The 22,347-nt window shown below is 62.7% G+C and overlaps 4 protein-coding genes across 12 annotated transcripts in view; 3 read left to right on the top strand and 1 right to left on the bottom strand.

Moving 5' to 3' along the window:
* Positions 1 to 2,915, top strand: part of PIP5K1C (phosphatidylinositol-4-phosphate 5-kinase type 1 gamma) — a 52,872-nt gene extending 49,957 nt beyond the window's left edge. For 4 of the 5 annotated variants that reach the window (XM_071451925.1, XM_071451923.1, XM_071451922.1 and 1 more), the window contains 2 exons: positions 1 to 84; positions 924 to 2,915. In XM_071451925.1, the coding sequence (XP_071308026.1) occupies positions 1 to 84; positions 924 to 926 (87 nt within the window). In that variant the 3' untranslated portion in view covers positions 927 to 2,915. The remainder of the gene's footprint in view (positions 85 to 923) is intronic. The other variant, XM_071451928.1, reaches the window with a different exon arrangement.
* A 1,933-nt stretch (positions 2,916 to 4,848) lies between these two features.
* CACTIN (cactin, spliceosome C complex subunit) lies at positions 4,849 to 10,530 on the top strand. Of its 4 annotated transcripts, none has more exons than XM_071451919.1 (11): positions 4,849 to 5,116; positions 5,177 to 5,272; positions 5,791 to 6,292; positions 7,144 to 7,239; positions 7,619 to 7,764; positions 7,848 to 8,010; positions 8,115 to 8,232; positions 8,414 to 8,606; positions 8,934 to 9,056; positions 9,166 to 9,458; positions 9,856 to 10,530. In XM_071451919.1, the coding sequence occupies exons 1-11, from the start codon at positions 4,989 to 4,991 to the stop codon at positions 10,344 to 10,346; spliced, it is 2,349 nt and encodes a 782-aa protein (XP_071308020.1). In that variant the 5' UTR covers positions 4,849 to 4,988; the 3' UTR covers positions 10,347 to 10,530. The 4 variants fall into 4 exon arrangements, with proteins under 4 accessions (XP_071308020.1, XP_071308019.1, XP_071308018.1 ...); XM_071451918.1 differs by having other exon boundaries at positions 4,849 to 5,145; positions 5,176 to 5,272; XM_071451917.1 differs by having other exon boundaries at positions 4,849 to 5,272; positions 9,190 to 9,458.
* A 1,777-nt stretch (positions 10,531 to 12,307) lies between these two features.
* Positions 12,308 to 19,317, top strand: TBXA2R (thromboxane A2 receptor). Of its 2 annotated transcripts, none has more exons than XM_071451667.1 (3): positions 12,308 to 12,977; positions 17,579 to 18,488; positions 18,901 to 19,317. In XM_071451667.1, the coding sequence occupies exons 2-3, from the start codon at positions 17,682 to 17,684 to the stop codon at positions 19,150 to 19,152; spliced, it is 1,059 nt and encodes a 352-aa protein (XP_071307768.1). In that variant the 5' UTR covers positions 12,308 to 12,977; positions 17,579 to 17,681; the 3' UTR covers positions 19,153 to 19,317. The 2 variants fall into 2 exon arrangements, with proteins under 2 accessions (XP_071307768.1, XP_071307767.1); XM_071451666.1 differs by lacking the exon at positions 12,308 to 12,977 and adding an exon at positions 12,989 to 13,402.
* A 185-nt stretch (positions 19,318 to 19,502) lies between these two features.
* GIPC3 (GIPC PDZ domain containing family member 3) lies at positions 19,503 to 22,272 on the bottom strand. Its single transcript, XM_071451672.1, is given in 6 exon segments — positions 19,503 to 19,817; positions 20,075 to 20,156; positions 20,285 to 20,397; positions 20,827 to 21,288; positions 21,291 to 21,480; positions 21,925 to 22,272. Coding segments are annotated over 6 exon segments (1,248 nt in total). The 5' UTR covers positions 22,174 to 22,272; the 3' UTR covers positions 19,503 to 19,665.
* Between the last annotated feature and the right edge of the window lie 75 nt (positions 22,273 to 22,347).

The raw sequence follows: 22,347 nt of genomic DNA, 5'->3' as shown, positions 1-22,347 counted from the left end.
CCGACAGACGAGAGGAGTTGGGTTTACTCCCCGCTCCACTATAGCACTCAGCTGCACTCTGTCTCCGATGAGGAGAGCGATACAGTAAGTGTCCCAAGAGCCGTGTGTGGGTGCCCGCTGTGTCGGGCTCGCAGTTTGTGCTCCCCCTGCAGGGTCAGCGCGGCCTCTGGCAGCGTGGGGCTCCTGCATGGCCGCCCGGCTGCCTCTCAGGTCAGCTCTGTGTTGGCAGAGCCCTGGCCTGCTCAGCAGGGGCTGTGGCTCATTCCCAGTTGTTTGGTGCAGGAAAAACTTTGGGGAGCTCAGGTTTCCCAGACATGTTGCCATTTCTGGAGGATGTAGAACAGCCTCTGGTTGTGCTGGGAAGTTGGCGGGACAGAGACCTGACTGATGTGGGCACTGGTGCTCAGGGGTTGATCCTCTTTCCTCTCACAACCAGAAAGATATGGAGGGGCTGGGGCATGTCCAGAGAAGTGAGTGGACATGTGGAAGGGGCTGGAACACAAGTGTGATGAGGAGCAGCTGGGGGGGCTCAGCCTGAAGAAAAGGAGGCTCAGGGGGACCTTGCTCTCCACAATTCCCTGACAGGAGGGGACAGCCAGGGGGGAGTCAGGTTCTGCTCCCAGGGAACAAGGGACAGAAGAGGAAACAGCCTCAAACTGCGCTAGGGGAGGTTTAGGTTGGATAGTTGGTAAAATGTCTTGACTGAAAAGGGGTTGTCAGGTTGAACAGCCTGCCCAGGGCAGTGGTGGTGTCAGTATCCCTGGAAGTGTTCAAATGACATGTGGCTGTGGCACTTGGGGACATGGGTTAGTGGTGAACATGGTGGTGGTGCTGGGCTAATGCTGAATTTGGTATTCTTGGAGATCTTTTCCCACCCTAATGATTCCATGATTCTGTGACTCTGTTCTCTCTGCCTTTTGCAGTAATCTCTATGCAGACACAGAAGTCCCAGAGAGCAGCGATTCCCTCTGCAGGTCGATGTGTTCCCTTTTCGTTGATGCAGCCATTCCAGTGGGATGGGGAAGAGCTTGCTGACACCAGTATTGCTGCACTGCAGGATCCCGGGCACTCTGTTTCAGAATGGAGCAAAACTATAACCATGTATTTCTACTCACCCCAGACGTGGGCAGCAAAGAAACCACCCTCTCACCCGCAGCTCCCAGCAGAGAATTCTAGCTGGGTGTAGAGAATCCTGGGTAGTAACACAGTGTTTTCCAGATGTGCACTACCATAGCTACCTATCCATGTGTGATACTGTGAACCTTTTTAATTTTTTAATCATGTATTTATTTCTTTTATCTTTGCACAGAGACAGCACAAATGTGCTTTTTTAAACATTTAGTTTACTGCACTTTTTTTTTTTCTTTTTTCTTTCTGTTTTTTTTTTTTGGTCATATATTTGTGCATCAAAAAGGAGCATGAGACTTCACCGAAGAATGGGTAGGAGCACGTTGCTGGGGAGGGCAGGGAGTGGAGTGGCTTCATGTGAGGCAGCAGTGTGGTCTCACCAACTGAGGGAGTCAGGAGGTTTAAGGCTGTCCAGACACTGCCACGGTTTTTCCAAGTGGCCCAAGGCAAATCACTAAACCACTCTGTGCCTCGGTTTCCCCCGTGCTAATGGGTGCACAGTACCTGCTTCCATTACAGCACTTAAACCCTGGGATGAAAGGTGCTATGAAAATGAAATGTATTAAAGGCCATGGAATAGAATTGCTCCCATGTTACCATAGTCCAAAGCAGCCATGCCAATTCACTTGGATCTAAACTCTCTAGTGACTTCTCCTGTCTGTGACACCGTGCGGGCCAGCACACAGTTCCTGGTGACAGTGACGCGGACTCCTCAGCTCTCCCCGAAGTCCTGATGGGTTCCAGCTCCCCCTGTGCTGCACTGCTGCCACCCCTCCCTCTGTGCTTGGAGTCCACACCTCATCCAAGTGGCCACCGCCTGCTCCAGCTCCACAGGCACGGACAGATGGAACTGGGCACCTCCCGAGCCCGGCCACGCTGGAGGGCAATTTCCCCACTCTGCCCACCCCACGTGGGGCTTGTCCAGACCCTGCATCCTCCTGGAGCCACTCAGCCCCTCACGTGCTCGTGGGTGTACCCTGGGGTCACGGACACTGGGCTCACATGTCCCCTCTGCCCCGCAGGGCAGGCAGGGACACAAGGGCACGTCCAGTCCCTGGAGGCAGCAATGGGAGCCTGGCTCTGCCACGGAATTGTGCCAGCACTGCTGTGCTCACGGACTCTTGGACAGAAAGCTGGGTGACTGGGGTGCTGCCTGGGGTCGCATCTGCTGCTGGAAATCCCTGCTGTGGGTGAGAGGGTTTGCTTTGCAAGGGCTGTGGGCTACAGGTGAGAGAATTTGATGTCAGGGGTAGTGCTCAGGCTCATCCATCAGCAGGACACATATCATAGCATAGTTTGGAATCCAGCAATCCTGTCCTCATCTCCCAGAGAGAAAACAGGAAGTCCTTTAGACCAGAGGGAGACAGGTCTTGTTTGTGTGCTTTATGAACCTCGCTTGAGAAAGAGTCTCTTTATTCCCTTTACAATCTTCACTGTCCTTGGGATTCCAGCTAGAGGGGTGGGGAAGCGGGACCCTCCTCTCAGGCCTCAGCCCCCACAATCTCTTCACAGCAGCACTCAGGAGTGGTTATGTTGGGTCCCAGAAGGTAGCTGGGCTGATGGGAAGCTCTTCCTTCTGTACTGTACTGAACTTAGTGAGAATCTTCAGGAATTGATGTTTTTTTCTTGCCCAGAATACAGGACCTGGACTTCCCTTCCCTGCCTGTAGATGCAGAAGGCTGTGAGTTGTGCTTCTTGGAAGCACAGTTGGGGGATTGTGCAAGTTGCTGCTGTTCATGTATCCATGTATTTACCAAATAGTCTATCAAAAGTCTCTTGAGAAACTCTCCCCTTTCTGTCACTGCTTGGCAGCTCGTTCTCCCAGCTGCAGCTCCTGTCCCATCCCACTTTCCTGTGGCACCAAGGGAGCTCTGCAGGCTGGGGGGCTCAGGGGTTGGTGGAGGGGAATGGGAGCCATGCAATACCTACAGCCTCACCTGCCTTTGGGCTCAAGGCAAGGGGCTTCAAAACGCTAAAAATTCAAAGTCTTTTTCCTCCAGCAGTGTGTGTAGAACGGCCAGAGGGAGCCACATCCCTGCTGCAGCTGCTGCTGTTGGGTGCTGTGCTGGAGGAGGGGACTCTGGGGGGGAACCAGGGTGGGCTTCAGCTGTTCTGAGCCAGGCCCCTGTCCTGGGACCACCTCAGTCAGGGGCTGGAGGGTTTGGCCTCATCAGGACTTTCCAGCCACCTGAAATCAAGCATCTTTTTTGAGGTGGTTCAAGCATCGTTGGTGATTTTATTCCTTCCCCTCATTTCTAGGGGGTCTCTAAAGCTGCTTGGTGTGTGCAGGGAGTGTCCCAGAGAATGAGCTTTATGCTTGGGTCGTGAGAGGGGGTGAACCCAGAGCTCCTGCACCATGTTCATTCAATTCAAAGAATTGTCTTCCCTTTTTGAGATTATCCTTGTGGCATTCTGTAATGCTGAACCCTTCGGAGCAGGTCTGGATGGGCTGGGGTGGTCCTGTAAGAGGACAGGCAAAGGCTTAGAACAGCTTTGTCAAGGGGACAAGGAGGAACCTTCCTGTAAACAGATGTTGATCTGAAATGGAAACTGCCCCTGTTCAGGCTGGCACAATCCCTGCTGTCACCTCCTGTGCCCCCAGTGCTGGGGAACTGCTTCCCAGGGAGGCTGGAAGGACCTTGGATTTTAGAGCTCATTCTTGGCCCCCTGTGCATGGCACTGCAGGGGAGCAGCAGAAGCTCTGGAGCATGTCACAGGCACTGGCACTGCTGCCTGGGCAGGAACAGCACTTGCCCATAGGAGAGAGCATCCTTGCTCTGAGTGTTCCTCCATCGGCACCTCAGCTCATTCTGGGCTTGAGGTGCTGTTCTGTGCCAGACTCCCTTTAATGACCCAGCAGGTGCTGTCCAGGCTCTCCACCATTAAAGGAGGCACCACAAGTCCTGTACTCTGAGATTTGATCCCGCAGGACAGCCCCTTCCCACACAGGTCTGTGCCACTGCTGTGCCACGGTCCCAGCTGGGATCTCAGACTGTGGGACATGCCCTGACCACTGCCTGGAGCTGGGGCTGCGGGTGAGCTCTCCCTGCCAGGTAAGGGGCTGGCAGGAGAAAATGGGCATCTCTGTCCTTCAGTTTGCAGTCAGGCTCCTGTAAAGGCTCTGGGGGCAAACCCAGGAGCTCGCAGAGACCCTCAACAGGCGCACAGGGGATGCAGCGTTTGCATCCCCAGCCACGTGTGCTGGAATTACACGGTGGGGAGTGTTTTAATGAAGCCAGAGCACTCACAGGCCTCGGTCCAAGGCGGGCAGAGGCGTTTGCAGGATTCCATCGGGCCCCTCCTCATTGCCAGCCACTGCTCCAGCGCTTCCCGAATGGACAAGGAGACAGCCAGGTCGTGGCTGAGGGGGTTTCTGTCCATGGCTACCCCGCCAAGTCTCTCCGGTGGCTGTCCCCGCGGATATCGCTGATCCCCCGCGTGTCCATGTCCCACCGTGTGTCCGTGTCCGGCGGAGGGGGCGCGGCCGGACGGGGACGCCGCTGTTGGGGCGCGATCCCGCCTCTGCTCCGGAGGCTCGAGACCTGGGCCTGCTTTTCTTTTCTCAGTTGTTTTGAGGGTTTTTCCCCTCCTTCTCCGGGGAGCCCGTTTCCAGAGCTCTGTACCCGCTCCATAAAGCGTTCCGCAGTCTGTGCTGAGCTCCGCGCCCTCCGCCTCCCTCTGTGTGCGCCGCGGGTACGGCAACGGCGGGGATGGGCCAGGCCCCGCCCCCGCCCAGGGCTGCCCGCCGCCCGCCTGCCCGCGCCGGGGCCGCTGCTGGGGCGGGGCGGGCACAGGCGGGCGGCGGGACAGCCTGGTGAGCTGAGGCCCCACGAGGCCCCGGGGCGGAGCCGCCGCTGCCGATGGGCTCCGGGTCGCGCAGCCCGGGCCGAGGCGGCCGCTCGGAGCGGGACCGGGATCGGGATCGGGATCGGGACCGGGACCGGGACCGGGATCGGGATCGGGATCGGGACCGGGACCGGGACCGGGACCGGGACCGGGACCGGGACCGGGACCGGGGCAAGGATAAGGATCGGGACCGGGAAAGGGAAAGGCGCTCGCGGTCCGGGAGCCACGGGCGGCGATACCGCAGCCGGAGCAAGAGCCGGAGCCGGAGTCGGGGCCGACCCCGGGAGCCCAGCTCGGGGTGAGTGCGCGCCTGGCCCGGAGCGGCCGCGCCGTGACTGTGCGGAAGCGGGCCCGGGGCAGTGGGGCTGGCGTGCCGGGGCCCGTGCGGCCCCAACCGGCCCTGTCCGCACCGCCGGGCCCGGCCGGGGACGGGAGAGGGAGCTCGGCCCTGCCGGTCTCGTGAAGGGCCGGGGACTCAGGGCGGGCGGGCGGCCCCGAGCGCTGTTCGTGACACCGGCCTGGGGCGATCGAGATGGGGGGTGCAGGTACCAGGAGTAGTCAGGGGTGGAAGATGCAGATACCGGGGGCGGTCAGGGGTGGGGGTGCAGGTACCGGAGACAGTCAGGGGTGGGGATGCAGATACCGGGGGCGTTCAGGGGTGGGGGTGCAGGTGGTACCGGGGGCGGTCGGCGGGGGGGGGATGCAGGTACCCCTCGCTGTCTCGGTGCTGCCGGTGGCGCCGGTGCTGGGCCGGCCTCACCTGTGCCCGGCACGGCCGTGCCCTCCTCCCGCTGAAGCCCGACTGTGCCCCCCCAGCTCGGAGTCCGGCGATGAGAGACAGAAATGGAAAAAGAAGAAAAGAAGCCGCAGCCGGGAGCGGCACCGTAAGGACCGGAAGAAACAGCGCTCACGGTCCCGCTCACGGTCCCGGGGCCGCTCCTCCGGCTCCAGCCCGGAGCGCGGGCGGGACAGGGCAGCGCGGAGCCGGGAGCGGCGCCGCAGGAGAGATGGATCCAAATCCTCCGTGTCCTCCGTCAGCTCCCCCTCCCCACCGCGGCCCCGCGGCCGGGAGGAGCCGGGGCAGCAGCTGAGCCTGCAGGAGCGGCTGAGGCTGAGGGAGGAGAAGAAGAAACAGGCGGCTCTGATGAAGGCCCTGGAGACGCCCGAGGAGAAGCGGGCACGGAGGTTGGCCAAGAAGGAGGCCAAGGAGAGAAAGAAGCGGGAGAAGATGGGCTGGGGTGAGGAGTACATGGGTTACACCAACACCGACAATCCCTTCGGGGACAACAACCTGCTGGGCACGTTCATCTGGAGCAAGGTGAGCTCTGCCCTGGCCATGCAGCCAAATGGAACAGGCAGGGGCATCCAGGGGGATCTGTGCCTCAGGTGGGGTCTGTATCCAGGGTGAGGAGACAAGAACATGGGTGGAGGACGGGAGAGGGTCCTGGAGCTGCTGGGAGCTGCATGCTGAGTGCTGGGCACCATTTACTGAGTCAGGGATGTGGAGATGGTAATGGAGATGCTGCACTTTTGCTATAGGAATGACAGAGAGCTGGGGGTGGTCAGGGTTAGGGAAAAGAGAAGGCTCTCTGGAGAAGAGGAGGCTCTGGGGAGACCTTAGAGCTCCTGCCAGTGGCTACAAAGGCTCCAGGAGAGCTGGAGAGGAACTTGACAAGGGATGGAGGGACAGGACACAGGGAATGGCTCCCACTGCCAGAGGGCAGGGCTGGATGGGATCTTGGCAATCAGGAATTGTTCCCTGGCAGGGTGGGCAGGCCCTGGCACAGGGTGTCCAGAGCAGCTGGGGCTGCCCCTGGATCCCTGGCAGTGCCCAAGGCCAGGCTGGACAGGGCTTGGAATGACCTGGGACAGTGGGAGGTGTCCCTGCTGTGGCAGGGGTCGAATGAGATGATCTTTTAGGTCCCTTTCCCTCATGATTCCATGGTACTGTTGTCCTGGCACTCACCTCACCAGGTCGCGTGGGCTATGTGGGCTGAACCTGGGTTTGCTGAGGGGCTCAGGAGTGGTGTTTGAGTGATCTAGGGACTTTCACCAGCATCAGACCTCACTGGAGCACCAGAAACGGGTGAAGGGAGTAGCATTTGTTGGACAGCAAGGGGCTGTGGAGGTCCTTGGGTTCCACAGCTCCCCTTGGCCATTCTGTTTAAGGCACTGGAAAAGAAAGGGATCAGCCATCTGGACGAGAAGGACCTGAAGGAGAGGAACAAGCGAATCCAGGAGGACAATCGCCTGGAGCTGCAGAAGGTGGGATAAGATGTCCTTTCCATGTCACTGTCTGATGGAGAGCCCTGGTTCTCACTGGGAAGGCCCCATTTTCTTCTCCTGGGTGTGTCCAGTCTGTAGGATTGTGACGGCCATAGAACCTTGGCTTCTGCTATTCCAGGATGAGAAACCTCTTCCCTTAGGTTTGAGCCCAGGAGCTCAGGAGGTGCTGAGGAGGACAATGCCAGGTCACAACACTGAGGCACTCAGTTGTGCCTGTGTCCCCTGTCTCACACAGGGCTGGCAGGAGCCAAGGCCGCTCGGGGACAGGACATGTTGTGGCTGTGTCCTTGAACAGGGGTCTGTGGTGTCTGCACAGGGGCCCATCCACAGTGGCCTCACAGCTCTGTCACCTGGGCAGGTGAAGCAGCTGCGCCTGGAGCGGGAGCGGGAAAAAGCCATGAGGGAGCAGGAGCTGGAGATGCTGCAGCGGGAGAAGGAGGCAGAGCACTTCAAAACCTGGGAAGAGCAGGAGGACAACTTCCACCTGCAGCAGGCCAAGCTGAGGTAGGTGTGCACCTGCTCAGAGCCAGGCCTGGCAGGGAGCAGAGGATGACACTGCTCACTGTCCCCCACTGTCCCTTTGCCAGGTCTAAGATCCGGATTCGGGATGGGAGGGCAAAACCCATCGATCTTCTGGCCAAGTACATCAGCGCAGAGGACGATGACCTGGCTGTGGAGATGCACGAGCCCTACACCTTCCTCAACGGCTTGACTGTCTCTGACATGGAGGACCTGGTGGAGGACATCCAGGTGCCTGCTCTGCTGGCCTTCTGCCTGGGCTCAGGGCTTCTCTACCAGCTCTGCTCTCCTGCCTCTGGTGTGGAGCAGGTGCCTGATGTATCTTCTGCCTGCAGGTGTACATGGAGCTGGAGCAAGGAAAGAACGTGGACTTCTGGAGGGACATGACCATCATCACAGAGGATGAGATAGCCAAGCTCCGCAAGCTGGAGGCCTCTGGGAAAGGAGGACCAGGTGAGCAGGAGAGCAGAGTCTGGTGTGTGCTCAGGCTCAGAGGGGCTCTCTCAGACCTGCTGGATGCAGGCTGTGGGTCTGGCAGCTGTCCCTGGCTGGGGCCCAGCCTCCTGCTGTCAGCAGAAGTGGGATGGGTGCAGCTGGGTGCCTGGACACTGACCGGCTGCCCTCGCCTGTCCAGGGGAGCGTCGAGATGGTGTCAACGCCTCGGTCAGCTCAGATGTACAGTCGGTGTTCAAGGGGAAGACGTACAACCAGCTGCAAGCTCTGTACCAGGGCATCGAGAGCAAGATCCGGGCAGGAGGGCCCAACCTGGACATCGGGTACTGGGAGAGCCTCCTGCAGCAGCTGAAGGCTTACATGGCTCGGGCCAGGTGAGAGCAGAGTGGCAGCAGTGCAGACCCTGCAGTGGGCAGAGCTGAGAAGGCATAAACCCAACTGGAGGAGGAAATGGGGGAGGATGTTCTGTGTTTTCTGAGATGGCTGATTTCCAAGAGGGGAGCAGGGCAGGACACACAGGCCCTTTTCTGCAGTGGTGATGTTTAGTGAGGTCTCCAAGAAGGAAGTGAACTGGGGCTTATTCAGCCCAAAGCCATCCAAGCCTGGCAGGTTTCTGCCCATGGAGGTGGTGTCAAAGCTTTGGGCAGTGGGAGTGAGGTGGTTCTGCTGGGTAGGACCCAACAGCTCCTCTCCTCTCTCAGGTTGCGGGAGCGGCACCAGGACGTGCTGCGGCAGAAGCTGTACAAGCTGAAGCAGGAGCAGGGTGTGGAGAGCGAACCGCTCTTCCCCATCATCAAGCGGGAGCCGGCTTCCCCCAGTGACAGGTGAGCAAACACCTGGGCCTGTCCCCGGGCACAAAGGCAGTCTTGTGCCCTCACCCTTCCCGAGGCAGAGCTCAGGTGAGCAACCAGCGAGGGTACCATCCCCGTCCAGTCCTCTCTTCTCCCTTCCATGCAGGCTGGATCCCGAGGAGAGCCTGGAGGCACAGCCAGGGCCATCCTCAGAGCCAGAGGCAGAGCAGGACACAGAGGCCAAGGGAGAGGCAGAGGGGGAGGCCGTGCTGATGGAGGAGGATCTGATCCAGCAGAGCCTGGATGATTACGATGCGGGCAAGTACAGCCCCCGGCTGCTGGGCCCCAACGAGCTGCCCTTCGACGCCCACGTGCTGGAGGCCGAGGAGGACACGCACCGGCTGCTGCTCCTGCGCCAGCAGCTCCAGGTGACAGGTGAGCCCCAGGGCAGCTTGCCCAGCATGGGGGTGTGCAGTGATTTGGGGTGCAGGACTGGAGTGGACACTGCCCTCAGGAAGGGCAAGAGCTGGATCTGAGTCAGGCACCCAGAGCTGAAATGGTGCTCAGGCTGCTGGTGCTCCCTGGGAGACCTCCCTCAATACCACCAAGGTGTTTGGGTGCAGACAGGCAGGAGGGATGTTTTGGTTGAGTTTTCCAGCACAACTCAGCCCAGTGCCCGGGCAGAGCCCACAGGGCAGCCCGTGCATTCCCGTATGCAGTTCTGCATGCTCTGCACAGCAGCTCCTTCTCTCTGCGTGCCTTGGAGCAGCATTGCATGGGCCAGGCCTGGCCTGGCACTGCAGAACCTGATGTCCCTTCTCCTCCCCTATAGGTGACGCTTCTGAGAGCACCGATGACATCTTCTTCCGCAAGGCCAAGGAGGGCATGGGCGCGGACGAGGCGCAGTTCAGCGTGGAGATGCCACTCACGGGCAAGGCCTACCTGTGGGCTGACAAGTACCGGCCCCGCAAGCCCCGCTTCTTCAACCGCGTGCACACAGGCTTCGAGTGGAACAAGTACAACCAGACCCACTATGACTTCGACAACCCCCCCCCCAAGATTGTGCAGGGCTATAAGTTCAACATCTTCTACCCCGACCTCATTGACAAGCGCTCGACGCCCGAGTACTTCCTGGAGGCCTGCCAGGACAACAAGGACTTCGCCATCCTGCGCTTCCATGCGGGGCCACCCTACGAGGACATCGCCTTCAAGATTGTCAACAGGGAGTGGGAATATTCCCACCGCCACGGCTTCCGCTGCCAGTTTGCCAATGGCATCTTCCAGCTCTGGTTCCACTTCAAGCGTTACCGGTACCGCCGGTGAGGCTCAGCACCCTCGGACACCCGGCAGGGGTGGGCAGGGGCTCATCCCATGGCACAGACACTGCTCTATGCATGGCCCCAAGGCCTGGCCCAGCGCTGGGCACATTCCTGAGGTTTTTCTCTGTCCTTGCATTTATCATGAAGAACACTGAGACTTTGGTATAAATAAAATAAGGGTTGTTTTAGCCATGAGATCCTGGGCATGGGCACCCCCAGTGCTCCTGCATGACAGCACCAGCCAGTGCCACACTGGGAACTCCCCTGGGGACTGGGTAGTGCTTGGGCTGGGTGTCCTCACCCCACCCCACAGAGTCAGCCCCTGTGCTCCTTGGCCCACTCCAGACTCCTCCCAATCCCAACATCTCCCTTTACCAGTCCAGCTGCTGCTCCCCAGCTGGAGTCACAGGGCCCTTGACTGCACCAGCTCAGCACTGCCCTGTGTCCTGCTTCATAGAGGGGCCCCATTCCTGGCATGTCCTCCCATGGGATCTGACTTCCCTAGCCTGGGAGCACTGCCACATCCCTCAGTCCTGCCTGGGGCATGGGAGGCTTTAATGCTGCACGGCGCCTGCTCTGGTGGAGCAGAGGAGAGGGATGCTGGTTGAGATATTTCCTTACAGGGGAAAATCCGGATTCCAGAGCCTGCAGTCCCTCCCACGCTATGCCTTTGAGGCTCTCCCTGCCTGGGTAAGAAGCAGTTGCAGTCCTCAGTATCCTGTTGATGAGGTGGGAGTTCCTGAGGGCCTCTAATGATGTTCAGATGGGTTTTGGGCACCTTAGGGGCACTTCAGGGTTGAGCTGGGACTGGCTGATGTTGGTCCCACCACATGATGACCAAGGGCACAGCCACACTCTTCTGGGATCACCCCACATGGCTCCATCCCCACAAGCTCCCAAACCCCAGGGTGTATGCCTGTTCAGGAAGGCAGGATGAAGTGCTGGTGAGTAGTGCCCAGGAGTGCAGGAAACCTCTGCCCTGGCTTCACCAAGAGACCATTTCCTACCTGCATCCACTCTCTCCCCAGTACAGGCCCATGGTGAAGGGACTTAGGGGTCTGCCCAGGTCCCCCAGCAGTAGGACAGAGGCAAGCCTGCTGTGCAGGGGCGTCCAAGCCCTTGGGGGCTGCCCCATGGCTCAGGGAAGTTGCCTTGTCCTGCCCCTGGCTCTGCTGCAGAGCTACCATGGGTGCTGGTGCTCAGGGGGCTCCTGCTCCTGCCCTGGTCACCCACACTTGTGGGGCTTGCCCTGCCTGCAGATGGGGGGGGACCTGTCCTGCACATGGGTACCCCCTCCTCATCCCGCCGGACATCCCCAGGGCCTGCACCGGACACGTTCCCTGGCCTCTCCTTCCTGGCAGTTGTTTCCTGCTGCTCCCTGTGCAGGGGGGGGTTTGGGGCTCGGTGCAGGAAGTGAGTGAAGGCCTGGCCAGGGAGGAGGAAATGGGGAAAAAAACCCAAACCCCAAAACTGGTGGTTGGTGCCCTCCCTGCTCAGCTGCCAGGCAGAGCCTCCCTCCCCACAGCCCATCCTTTTCCCTCTTGGGCACACACAGAGGTGGGGGAGCTCCCCCAAAACCGTCCCACTGTATCTCCAGCTGGAACAGGGTCCATGTCCTCTTCCAGGCACGGCGTTTCCCTGCACGTCTGACTGCAGGCCCTGGATGGGGCCGCAGGAGCCTGAGCCCTGAGAGCTGCTGCAGCCTCCAGGCCTGTGCTGGGGCCAGATCAGGATCTGAATCCGGCTGAAGCCCCTGACGGCTGTTCCTTGACCTGGCTGCTCTCAGTGCTCTTCCCAGTCCTCATCTCCCCCGCGTTTCGGGACAAACAGGGCACGCAGCGGCTCGGCCGGGTGGTGCCCGGGCGGGGCAGTCGGTGGAGCTGCCCCGTGTCCCATCATCCGTGATGGGCTCAGCTCTCCCGGGCACACCCGGCCCCACCTGGGGCAGCAGCGGCTGCCGAGCCCCGCGTTCCGCTGCCGGCGGGGCCGCTCCTGTCCCGGCACTCGGGCCAGCTACGATTCAGCTCCACGGGCCTTCCGCCGGGGCTCTCGCTGCCACAATCTTTGCTCCAGCCCAAGGGCTGGCGGGATGATGGGCTCTGCAGCCCCTCACTGCCGAGCCGGGGCCAGGAAAACCTGCCCGGGCATCCAGCTGAGCGCGGAGCCGCTGTGCCCCTTGCTCGCTCGGGGTGTCCCCGCGGACCCAGGCGCTCCCAGCTCCAAGGCCAGGGCCGAGCTCTGCCCTCCTCGGCGGAGCACGAGCAGCAGCGATGGAGGCTGTCGCTCCTGAGAGCATGGGAGGGAGGGAACGCTGCCTGGGGACGTGTCACCCCAGCTGGTCTCGGGTTTGGACAGCGCAGCGACATCCCGAGCTCGGAGCTGCCGGGCTGGGAAAAGCCCCGTGAGGCGAATCCCGCAGGGCAGGGACGGCCGGGGCTGCGGGAGCACCCAGGGACCTCAGCCCTCGGCCACCCCAGCGCCCGGAGCCGCCGCCTCTCCCCGCTCGGATCCGGGGTCGCTGCGGGGCTCGGGGGGACGCCCCCTCTATTGGACCCCACCGCGGTGCGGGTCCCGCCGGGGGCGGCACGGCCGGAGCACCCACCCCCGCCTCCCAGGGACTCGCCCGAGTAAACGAGTGAGTAACGGGGCGGGAGCGCAGCCCCGAGCGGACCCAGCCGCGGGTGCCTCCGCCAGGGGGGCTCCGGGCGCCGGCACCGGGGGGGCTGCACGGAGCGGGGGCGATGGGGCCGGGGGCCACCCCCGCCTGAAGGCCCGTCCCGAGCAGGGAGGGAGCGGAGAGGGACGGGGCCGGTTCCGGGGGGCGCGGCGAGCCCGGCCCTTCCCCCGCCCCGCGGCAGAGCCGAGCCGGGCCGGGCTGAGCCGAGCTAAACTGAGCCGAGCCGGGCTGAGCCGAGCCGGGCCGGGCTGAGCCGAGCCGAGCCGGGCTGAGCCGAGCTAAACTGAGCCGAGCCGGGCTGAGCCGAGCCGGGCCGGGCTGAGCCGAGCCGAGCTAAGCCGAGCCGAGCCGAGCCGAGCCGGGTGGGTCCCGCCGGCAGCGAGGTAGGGCTCGGGTCTGCGCGGGGAGGGAGGCGTTGGGGCGAGAGATTCGGGGGGCCAAGGGACAAAGAGCCCCGAAGGCTGGGATGGACGGACAGAGACGGGGATGGGCGGACAGACCGCCGGGATGGCTCGGCGGGGCTCCGGGGGCTGTGTAGGACGGTCGGGTCTCCAGTGGCTCCCGGGGCGCTCGGCTCCTCCAACAGCCCCGAGGATCGGGGGCGTTTCGAGGGAGGGGAAGCGGAGACCCCATCGTGGGGGACGGACGCGTGGTGACCCCGCTCCCCCCACTGTCTGTCTGTCTGTCCCGGGACCGAGGGTCCGCGTCAGGAATCTTCGGCGTCCCGTCAGAACCAGGATTTGCTTTCGGGGCTCCCCCGCCGGGACGGGTCCCCCCCGCCGGGACGGGTCCCCCCCGCCTGCCCCCGTGTGTCGCTGGCTCCTCCGGGAAGAGCCGGAGAAGGACGAGGAAAGGCTCAGGAAAGGGCCGGGAAAGGAAGGGTCCATCTCCGGCTGTCGGAATGGGCGGCCCAGCAGCCTTGAAGCCCTCGAGATGCCGCGGCGCTGCGGGCGGAGGCAGCCGCGGGGCGGGGGTCCGGGTGCCCCAGGGCTTCTGCACTCCAGGACACTCGGGCTGATCCTCCAGCCACCGCCTGCCCGGCTCCGGGGCCCTGGAGAATGGGGATGGTGCCAGCTGTTTCCCAGTCAGACAAGAGGTTGGGGACCTCTGCCCTGGGCCACAGCAGGGACAGGGAAAACCCCAGGGAGGACAGTTACCATGCCTGGCAGGAACCATCCCGTGTGTCACTGCTTCCCAGAAATGTCCTCTGTCCTGGGAGTCCCTGGGATGTCTCTGCCCTAGACCAGGCTAACTTCTTCAGGAGCCAGTCCTTGTGATTATTGTGGGTCCAGGGAGGAACACTGATGCTCTGCCAAGTCCTCATCCCCATGGCCTTTCCTGTCCTGGATGATGACCTCGACCGTGATTTGATACCCCGAGCCCCAGGCTGGAGGGAGGTGGCAGTGGGACCACAGCCATCGCTGACAGGTGACACAGTGTCCCGTGGGACCACCTGTACCAGGGGGAGGAGACAGAAGGGATCGTGCAGGAAGGTCATTGTCCTGGAGAGGACAGCGAGCAGAGAGAGGGATAAGTACAAACTCAAGGGATAAATGCAGACGCCCTGCAGCATCCTCTGCGCGGCTGCCCTGTGGCTCAGCACCACATCCAGGGGCAGAGCCTAGGCCGAGGGAACCATGGGGTGTGGGGGGAGTCACTGCTGTCTGGTTTGGGGGTCCTTTGCTGGTGTGTGGTGCCTCTCCCAGCCCCCACCCCGGCCTGATCTTGCAATCCCTGTCCAGGCCCATGCTCCTCCTGCCTGGGGGAGCCTGGGGAAGCAGCAGGCTGGGGCAGAAGCTGATAAGGAGCAGCCTACCACACTCCCCATCTGCCTTTCCCTCCCTCCCCTCGGATGTGGCCAGGGCAGGAAGCAGTGCCCAGCAGGGGCAGGACAGCCTTGGTGCATCTGCAGCAGGACTCAAACCTGCCAGGAGCCCCCCACACCCCGCTGCCAGTGCCTCACAGCCTCCAGCAGGACATTTTAGAGCTGGCTCCTCTCCTGTAGGATTTTACCCCAGTACCCTTTGCCAAACCCTTGCTTCCCAGGCACATCCATTTTTCTGGGTCCAGAACCCCAAACCTGAGCACAGGGGGTCAGTGGGGGCAGTCCCTGGGCTCAGGATTTCTCTTCTGCAGGACCTGGTGTCCCCACATGCATCCTCCTGCAGTGACTGCCCATGATGGGGGGAAATGGCAAGTGGGGACCCCCAGCCCCACAGGAGCCCCTTCCCAGAGGCAGCATTGGTGTGTTCTGGCACAGAAGAGGCTCCCTCGCTCCCAGCCCTGCAGCTGCTGGGTGGCCCCTTGTAAATATTTGGCTCCCTCTGAGTGCTGTGTCCAGCTGAGGCAGCTCTGCACAGGGGGGTCCCAGTGCTCAGCCCCTGAGCCCAGCTCACAGTCCCCCCAGCCCCAGGGTTTCTGTCCAGGCCCAGTGGGGTCCAGGCTGTGCTTTTGTCAGGGCAGGAGGTGCAGGGAGGACAAGGAGGGGATGTGGAGAATGGTGGGATTTGGAGCTTCTGGGGCTGCTGCCTCCTTGCCTGGCCAAGGGGCCACTGCAGGGAGACCCCCCTGCCACTGGACACTGTAGGGAGGGGTCATTCTCTGCCCCAGTGAGGCAGCCAGGAGCACCCTGTGGCTGGGAGCACCCAAGTAACAGGGACAGCAGGGGGGCTCTTGGACCCCCATGAACAGAGGGAGCACCCTGGGACAAGGGGAACATGTTGGGGACAGCACCCAGAGCAGCGTGGGCAGGTGGGTGGCAAGGGACAGCTGGAGTGGGACTGGCACACCAGGCACTCGCATGGCACCGCTGTGGGGCAGGGGTGACTTTGTCACCTCTCAGAGGACATGGGAAAGGCTGGTGACTCCTCAGGGTCTCAGAATGTCATGCTGAGGCCTCAGCACGTGTCTGCAGGGCCGACGCCTCTGGGGCTGAGGCAGTCCCTCGGGGAGCAGTGAGAACAAACAGCAGCGAGTTTTCACTCTGGGCTCATGGAAAAAGCCAGGCCCACCCTCACAGTGATTCACCAGCGTGCTCTGCCAGCCCCCCACACAGGACAGGAGAGGGATGGGGCCGAGCCACCACTGCCATCCCTGGCCCCTTTCCCTGCCCCCAGGGCTGCAGGTCCTGGGCACGGGCAGGGTGCTGGGGCAGGAGCAGGGTGCTGGTGCTCTGTGTGTCCTTATCCCTGTGTGACACCAGGATGAGGCCCCAGAGGATGTTGCAATGCCTGGCCCCATCCCAGCCTGGCCGGGCTGTGGGATCAGCGCCTGCCTCGGGTGTGTGCAGGGGCTCCCAGCCCTGCGGCCACCCTCACACCAGGGGCTGGCAGTGAGGGGTGTCCGGGTGAGGGACAGGGCGTGGGGATCCAGAGCCAGGCCGGTGATGGACCAACAGCCAGGGCAGGCAATGATCAGAGTTGGTGTGAGGTTTGACTTCTGTGAGGGACAGAAGACAGGTGGCAGTGCCATCGTGCACAAGGGAGGAGCAGTGCAGTGGAGGCTTTGCAGGGGTGATGTGTTGGGGCAGGGCTGGGCATCCCACTGAGCATTCTACTGGGGCCACTGGGCTGAGGACCATGTCAGCCAGGAGGGTGGGCTGGGGCAAGTGGGGTGGCAAGAACATCCACAGCTTGGAGAAATGGGTCCCAGGAGGACAGGAGGGGTGTGGTCCCTGTGGGGGTCTGTGCCCCAGGTTGTCCCCACTATTGCCATGTCTGTGTCCTGCCCCACATCATCCCATTTGCAGCCTGGACTAATTTGCAATGCTCACAGCCATGTAGCACCAGGAGTTGGACTTGATGAACCTTGTGGGTGCCTTCCAACTCAGGATATCCCATGATTCTATAATTTTCAGATGCTTCCTGGCCCAAGCAAGGCAGAGTGGCACTGACCAGGCTGTCCACCACCACAGCCATCCCCGTCACACCCTGTCCTGGTGACAAACCCACAGCTCCCACTGTGAGGGATGCCAGGAAGCCAGAGCCGGTCTGCCACCCACACTGGCTGTGGTTTGGACACAGTGCCAGGGTTGCAGCACAGCCTCAAACCTGTACCTCAGGTTTCCCCAGCACACTGGAGGAATGGGGCATCTTCACAATGAGCCAGGGGTTTATGCTCAAGGACGGGCAGAGTGTCAGGATCATGCCCTGGTGCCGCCACTCTGTGCCTGCATCCTTCAGAGTGTGTCCCCCACTGTTATGGAGGGTGATGGCCCTGAGTCCCCCTGGGGCAGGAAGAAGCCAGGCTGTCAATGCTGAGCTTTCCCCAGCACCCTCTGTGCCAGGATTCAGACTCATGGCTGCAGCCCCACGTGGCTCCTGGCCCGGGACAGTTAATCCCAGCAGCTGGAGGGCTGCAGCCCTCGGCACCCTCTGCAGCTGCGCCTGGGGGCGGCATGAGCTGGGTCCCGCCCGGGTGTTCCCCTCCATGGGCTGGCGTCCCACCCTGGTGTCCCTCTCCACAGCCCCTGGAGGACCCCATATCTGCAAGCTGAGGATGGATGATGGGTGGGCCTGGCCATAGGGAGCAGCCCTAAATTCCCTCTGTTCCCCCTGCAGGGCAAGGCGGGATTGGTGCCGGCAGCAGTGGGAGGCTCCAGCCATGGAGCAGAGCCAGGCCGGGGCCTGAGGCTGCTGGAAGGAGCAGGAGGGGGTGCAGGACATGGAGCCCCCCAACAGCAGCACGGCCGGGCGGGCAGCCTTGTGCTTCGGGGTGTTCAACGCCAGCGATGGCCGTGCCAGCGCACAGAACAGCATCGCCTCTCCCTGGTTCTCCACGGCCTTCGGCCTCATCGGCCTCTGCTCCAACCTCTTTGCCCTCTGCGTCCTGGTCAGCTCCTCCCGCAAGCTCTCCAGCCAGGCCCGCTCCTCCTTCCTCATCTTCCTCTGCGGGCTGGTGGTCACAGACTTCATGGGGCTGCTGGTGACAGCCTCGGTCATCATCCCCTACCACTTCACCAAGTTCTCCTGGGCCAAGGTTGACCCTGGCTGCCACCTCTGCAACTTCCTCGGCTTCTCCATGGTCTTCTTCGGGCAGTGCCCACTGCTGCTGGGGGCCACCATGGCCGGGGAGCGCTTTGTGGGCATCAACCGCCCCTTCTCCCGCTCCACCAGCCTCTCCAAGCGCCGCGCCTGGGCCATCGTGGGGCTGGTGTGGGGCTTCTCCTGCCTGCTGGGACTGCTGCCGCTGTTCGGGCTGGGGCGCTACACGCTGCAGTTCCCTGGCTCCTGGTGCTTCCTCACCCTCCTGCCCGACACTGGCGACGTCGTCTTCTGCCTGCTCTTTGCACTGCTGGGCATCCTCTCCGTGCTGCTCTCCTTTGTCCTCAACACCATCAGCGTGGTCACGCTCTGCCGCGTCTACCACGACCGCGAGTCGGTGCAGCGGCGCCGAGACAGCGAGGTGGAGATGATGGTGCAGCTTGTGGGCATCATGATCATTGCCACCATCTGCTGGATGCCCCTCCTGGTGAGGCCTCTGTCCTGGTGTGCCCCATCACCACCCCTCCGTGTCCCTCCTGGCTCTTCATGTTCCTCCTGTTCCTCCTTGTGGGGCCTCAGTCTTGGTGTGCTCCCCCCAGTGTCACTCCTGGGGCTTGGTGTCCCCCACCCCTCACAGTGAGGTCCCAGCTTTGGTTGTGTCCCCTCCATGTCCCTGCTAGGGAGGTCCCAGATCTGCAGATGTCCCTTTGGTAAGACTTCCCCTGCTGGTGTCCCCCTGCCACCTCTTTACACCCCGAGTTGGCCCCTGGTGACAGAGCAGTGTCCCAAACCAGGCCAGGACTCCTCCCAGGGGCTCAGTGCCTTGACCTTCATCACTTCCCCACCCTGGAGCAGCTCATGGATCCTCCACTGACACTTTTGTCCCCTTCTCCCCCCAGATCTTCATTGTGCAGATGGTCCTGCAGCACCTGCCTGGCCAGGCCCAGGTGCTGCCCACGGACACGCAGGAGATGCTGCTGATCTACATCCGCATGGTCACCTGGAACCAGATCCTGGACCCCTGGGTGTACATCCTGTTCCGCCGGGCCGTGCTGCAGCGTGTGTACCCCCGGATACCCCCCCGGCCCTCCCTCGCCTCCCTCAGCCCCTCCCTGCCCCGCAAGCTCACCGCCGGCTCCGTGCTGCAGTAGCACCAGGGGACGGGCACTGGGCAGGGGGACACGGCCATCCCCCCCTCACCCATGGTGGATCCTCATCACCTGCATCCAGCCCCTTCCCCCCACAAGCCCGATAGCCAAGGGGCTGTCAGGGGGCTGCTTCCCCCTCCCCGTCCCCAATAAAGCACAGCTGGTGCAGCTCTTGGTGCCTGCTGGGGGTGACCACCCGAGGGGGGCCCAGGGAGGGTACCTGGGGGGAACCCACGCTGCTGACAATCAGAGCAACAGCCCTTCTCCTCCTGTCTCACCTTTAATGAGCCACAGACACTGCCCACCACATTCAGGATTGTGCAAGGGGGATCCTCAGGAAGATGGGTGGGTTGGGTGCCTTCTGCCCCCTAAGCCAAGGGACAGATCTAGGTGCTGCTCAGGAGGGTGTGGGGGACAGGATGGGGACCTCCACCAGCATCTCAGCCCCAGATAGGGTGGGGACGAGGTGGGAGTGTGGGGAGAGGATAAAAGTGAGGGGCAACATCTGCCCCCCAGCTACTCCTTATCCCCCTTGGGGTGGCAGACAGCTGCCCACACCTCGGCCACAAACTCCTGGGGGAAGGCAAACTCGCCCAGCACCGAGTCCAGCCCCTGGGCAAGCTGGGCCACACTGGGGCTGCTCTTGGCTGCCTCCACCATCGTCGAGGCTGTTGGGGAGAAGAGGGAGGTCAGGTCCAGTGTGAGGGGCTGGGACAGGAGCAGGGGCTGAATCAGGAGCTGGAGCTGGAGCAAGGGAAGAGGCAGGAGCTGGGGCAGGAGGAGGAGCTGGGGCAGTGCAGGGGCTGGGGAAGGGGCAGGGGCTGGGGCAGGGGCTAGGGCAGGGTTGGGGTGGGAGTGAGGGTCAGGACAGGTCAGTGCCCCAGGGTAGGGGCAGGGTCAGCTCCGTGTCCAGGCCACTCCTCACCCAGGTCGCTGTCGCGGATGCCCATGTAACTCTCCAGCAGATCATCCACCCGCCGGGCGGCCTCTTCCTCGGAGGGGCTGGGCTGGGGGCGAGGCACCCGGGGTGAGTGCCAGGCAGCACAGGGGATGCTGATCCCCATCCTGGCACAGGGTGAGCAGCCAAAGGCTCGGGGTGGGGGGCTCGGGGTGGGGGGCTCGGGGTGGGCCTTACCCCCTCCTCCAGCACGGCCGGGCCCTGTGTCCGCAGCCGCAGCGTTTCCTTCCCGCTGGCCACTCTGCCTTCGCCTGGGGATTTGCCTGTCCGTGTCCGCTGCCCGATCATGTCTGTGCCCCGGGGCGGGGGTGAGGGCACAGGCAGGACCAGGCATCCCCAGCCCCTCGCTGCTCACTGCCCGGGCATCCCCAGCCCCCAGGGGCACTCCAGCGTGAGCTGTGTGTGGGACGGGGGGGGTGTCGGGGACACCCAGGGGTGCAGGGGGGGGATGCTCGTGGTCATGGGGTGCTCATGGATGCTCAGGACAACACTCACAGAGCAAGGGGGTGCCCGTGGGGGCACGAGCAGGTGTAAGGACTCCCATGTGAGTGCCCCAGGGCTGTGGGGTACACACACATAGTGGGGGTGCAGAGGGGTACACACAGGGGCAGTACACCCTGGGAGGCACTCAGTCACTGGGGAGGGGCTGCAGGGCGACAGGGGGCTGGGGACGATCCCAAGGTCCCCAGGGCAAGAGCAGGGGAACCTTCCCAACTCACCAAAGGCCTTTTTCGGCTGGACCAGGCGGAGGGTGAAGGGCTGAGCCCGCGGCAGCTCCCGCAGCATCCGGGCCACCTCGTAGTGCCGGCAGCCCACGATGGTGTGGTCGTTGATGGCCTCGATGCTGTCCCCCACACACACTGTCTGCAGCCGGTTGATGATGCTCCCCTCCTTGATCCTCTGGGGACCACGGTGGGACAGGGACACACGGCACAATGGGACAGCCAGACACAGCCCCCATCCCGACCCACACACAACCACCTCGAGGGTCCCACGCCCTTTGGTAGCCAGGTCCGGCAGGGAAACCCTCCCAAATGTCCCCACAGCAGGGGAGATCCCCAGGGCCAGGACAGACCCAGGGAAGGGCTGGTGTGGGGAGTCAGGGAGGAGCCTGGTCCCAGGGAGAGGATGTGCAGGGGATGTCACCTGCAGGGCCACAGTCCCCAGGGCTGCCCCAGGGAGTTCACCTTGATGAAGGCGTAGCCAGCACCGTTGTCTGTGATTGTGAGGCCAAGCGCGTCCTCTGTCTTGGTCACCTCCACCTCTTTGGTCTCACCCCGGACATGGGCGAAGATGAAATCCTCCAGGCCAATCTGTCCCCCCAGCAGCTTCTGCATGTCCACTTTGTGCGTGTTGAGCGTGCAGAAGAGGATCTGCCCCAGGGAGCCCCATCAGCAGGGACTGGGGATGCCCCAGTAGGGAAAGACGTGATGGGGAGCCACAGCCAGCTCAGGGGGACTCAGTCATATCTGGGCACCGCTAGAACAGAGGGTCCCAGGGACCCCCAGCCTGCCTGGGGACCCTGCACTGCCCCATCCCTGCGCACTTTCCCCCAGCTCCAGGCAGCTGGAATCAGCCAGGAACTGGCAGCCACAGCTCCCTGCCCACATACGGAGGGTAAACTGAAGCACAGAGCCCCCAAGCCCTCCCCAGAGGAGCCAATACAACCCTGAGGCCATAACACCCTTGCAGAAAATTTTGGGGACTACATTTGCAAACATCTGGGGCCTTGGGGGAGCACAGGCCACAGACAGCACCTCAGGGTGGGTGTCCCTGCCTGGGGCACAAAGACCCCGCCTCGGGCCGCAGCCCCTCACCTCGGTGGGCGAGATGTCGAAGACCTCGGCGATTTTGGCGTAGAGCTCCTTGACGTTGGTGAAGCCCTCGATGCGGCCCGTGGGGCTGCCGTGCGCCAGCTGCGTGTGGAACACCAGCCTGGGCCGGGCGCGGGGAGCCCGGGGGGCTGCGGGCCCGGGCGGCTCGGGGGTCCCCGGCTCCTGCCCCACGCCGTTCTCCATGGGGCCGCCCTCGGGGGGCTGCCGGCCGTGCCTGCCCGCCCGCTGCATCCCTGCGGCGCTGCTGAATTATGGATGGGGCTGGCTCCCCGCCGGCCGTAAGGCGATCCCCGCACCCGGGAACCTGAGCCGCTGGTGCAGGTCACCCGCGGGGATCGGGTGAGCTCTGCCACGTAGAAGAGCCCCGGCCCCGAGCCAGCACCATCACATCCCCCCCAGGCGGGG

Source organism: Agelaius tricolor, unplaced genomic scaffold (genome assembly GCF_023055355.1).
Source record: "Agelaius tricolor isolate 1412-34295 unplaced genomic scaffold, bAgeTri1.0.p SCAF_33, whole genome shotgun sequence".
NCBI classification, from domain to species: domain Eukaryota; kingdom Metazoa; phylum Chordata; class Aves; order Passeriformes; family Icteridae; genus Agelaius; species Agelaius tricolor.
The sequence above is the reverse complement of the archived record's forward strand: the minus strand, read 5'-3'. Positions and strand labels throughout refer to the sequence as shown.

What these genes read in the sequence shown, in the direction of transcription:
- CACTIN (XM_071451916.1), top strand. Translation starts at nt 4,989, where the DNA reads ATGGGCTCCGGGTCGCGCAGCCCGGGCCGAGGCGGCCGCTCGGAGCGG. An exon ending in ATCGCCTGGAGCTGCAGAAG is followed by an intron (nt 7,240 to 7,618) that starts GTGGGATAAGAT and finishes TCACCTGGGCAG; the next exon opens with GTGAAGCAGCTGCGCCTGGA. An exon ending in CCAGCAGCTCCAGGTGACAG is followed by an intron (nt 9,459 to 9,855) that starts GTGAGCCCCAGG and finishes CCTCCCCTATAG; the next exon opens with GTGACGCTTCTGAGAGCACC.
- TBXA2R (XM_071451667.1), top strand. Translation starts at nt 17,682, where the DNA reads ATGGAGCCCCCCAACAGCAGCACGGCCGGGCGGGCAGCCTTGTGCTTC. An exon ending in TCTGCTGGATGCCCCTCCTG is followed by an intron (nt 18,489 to 18,900) that starts GTGAGGCCTCTG and finishes TTCTCCCCCCAG; the next exon opens with ATCTTCATTGTGCAGATGGT.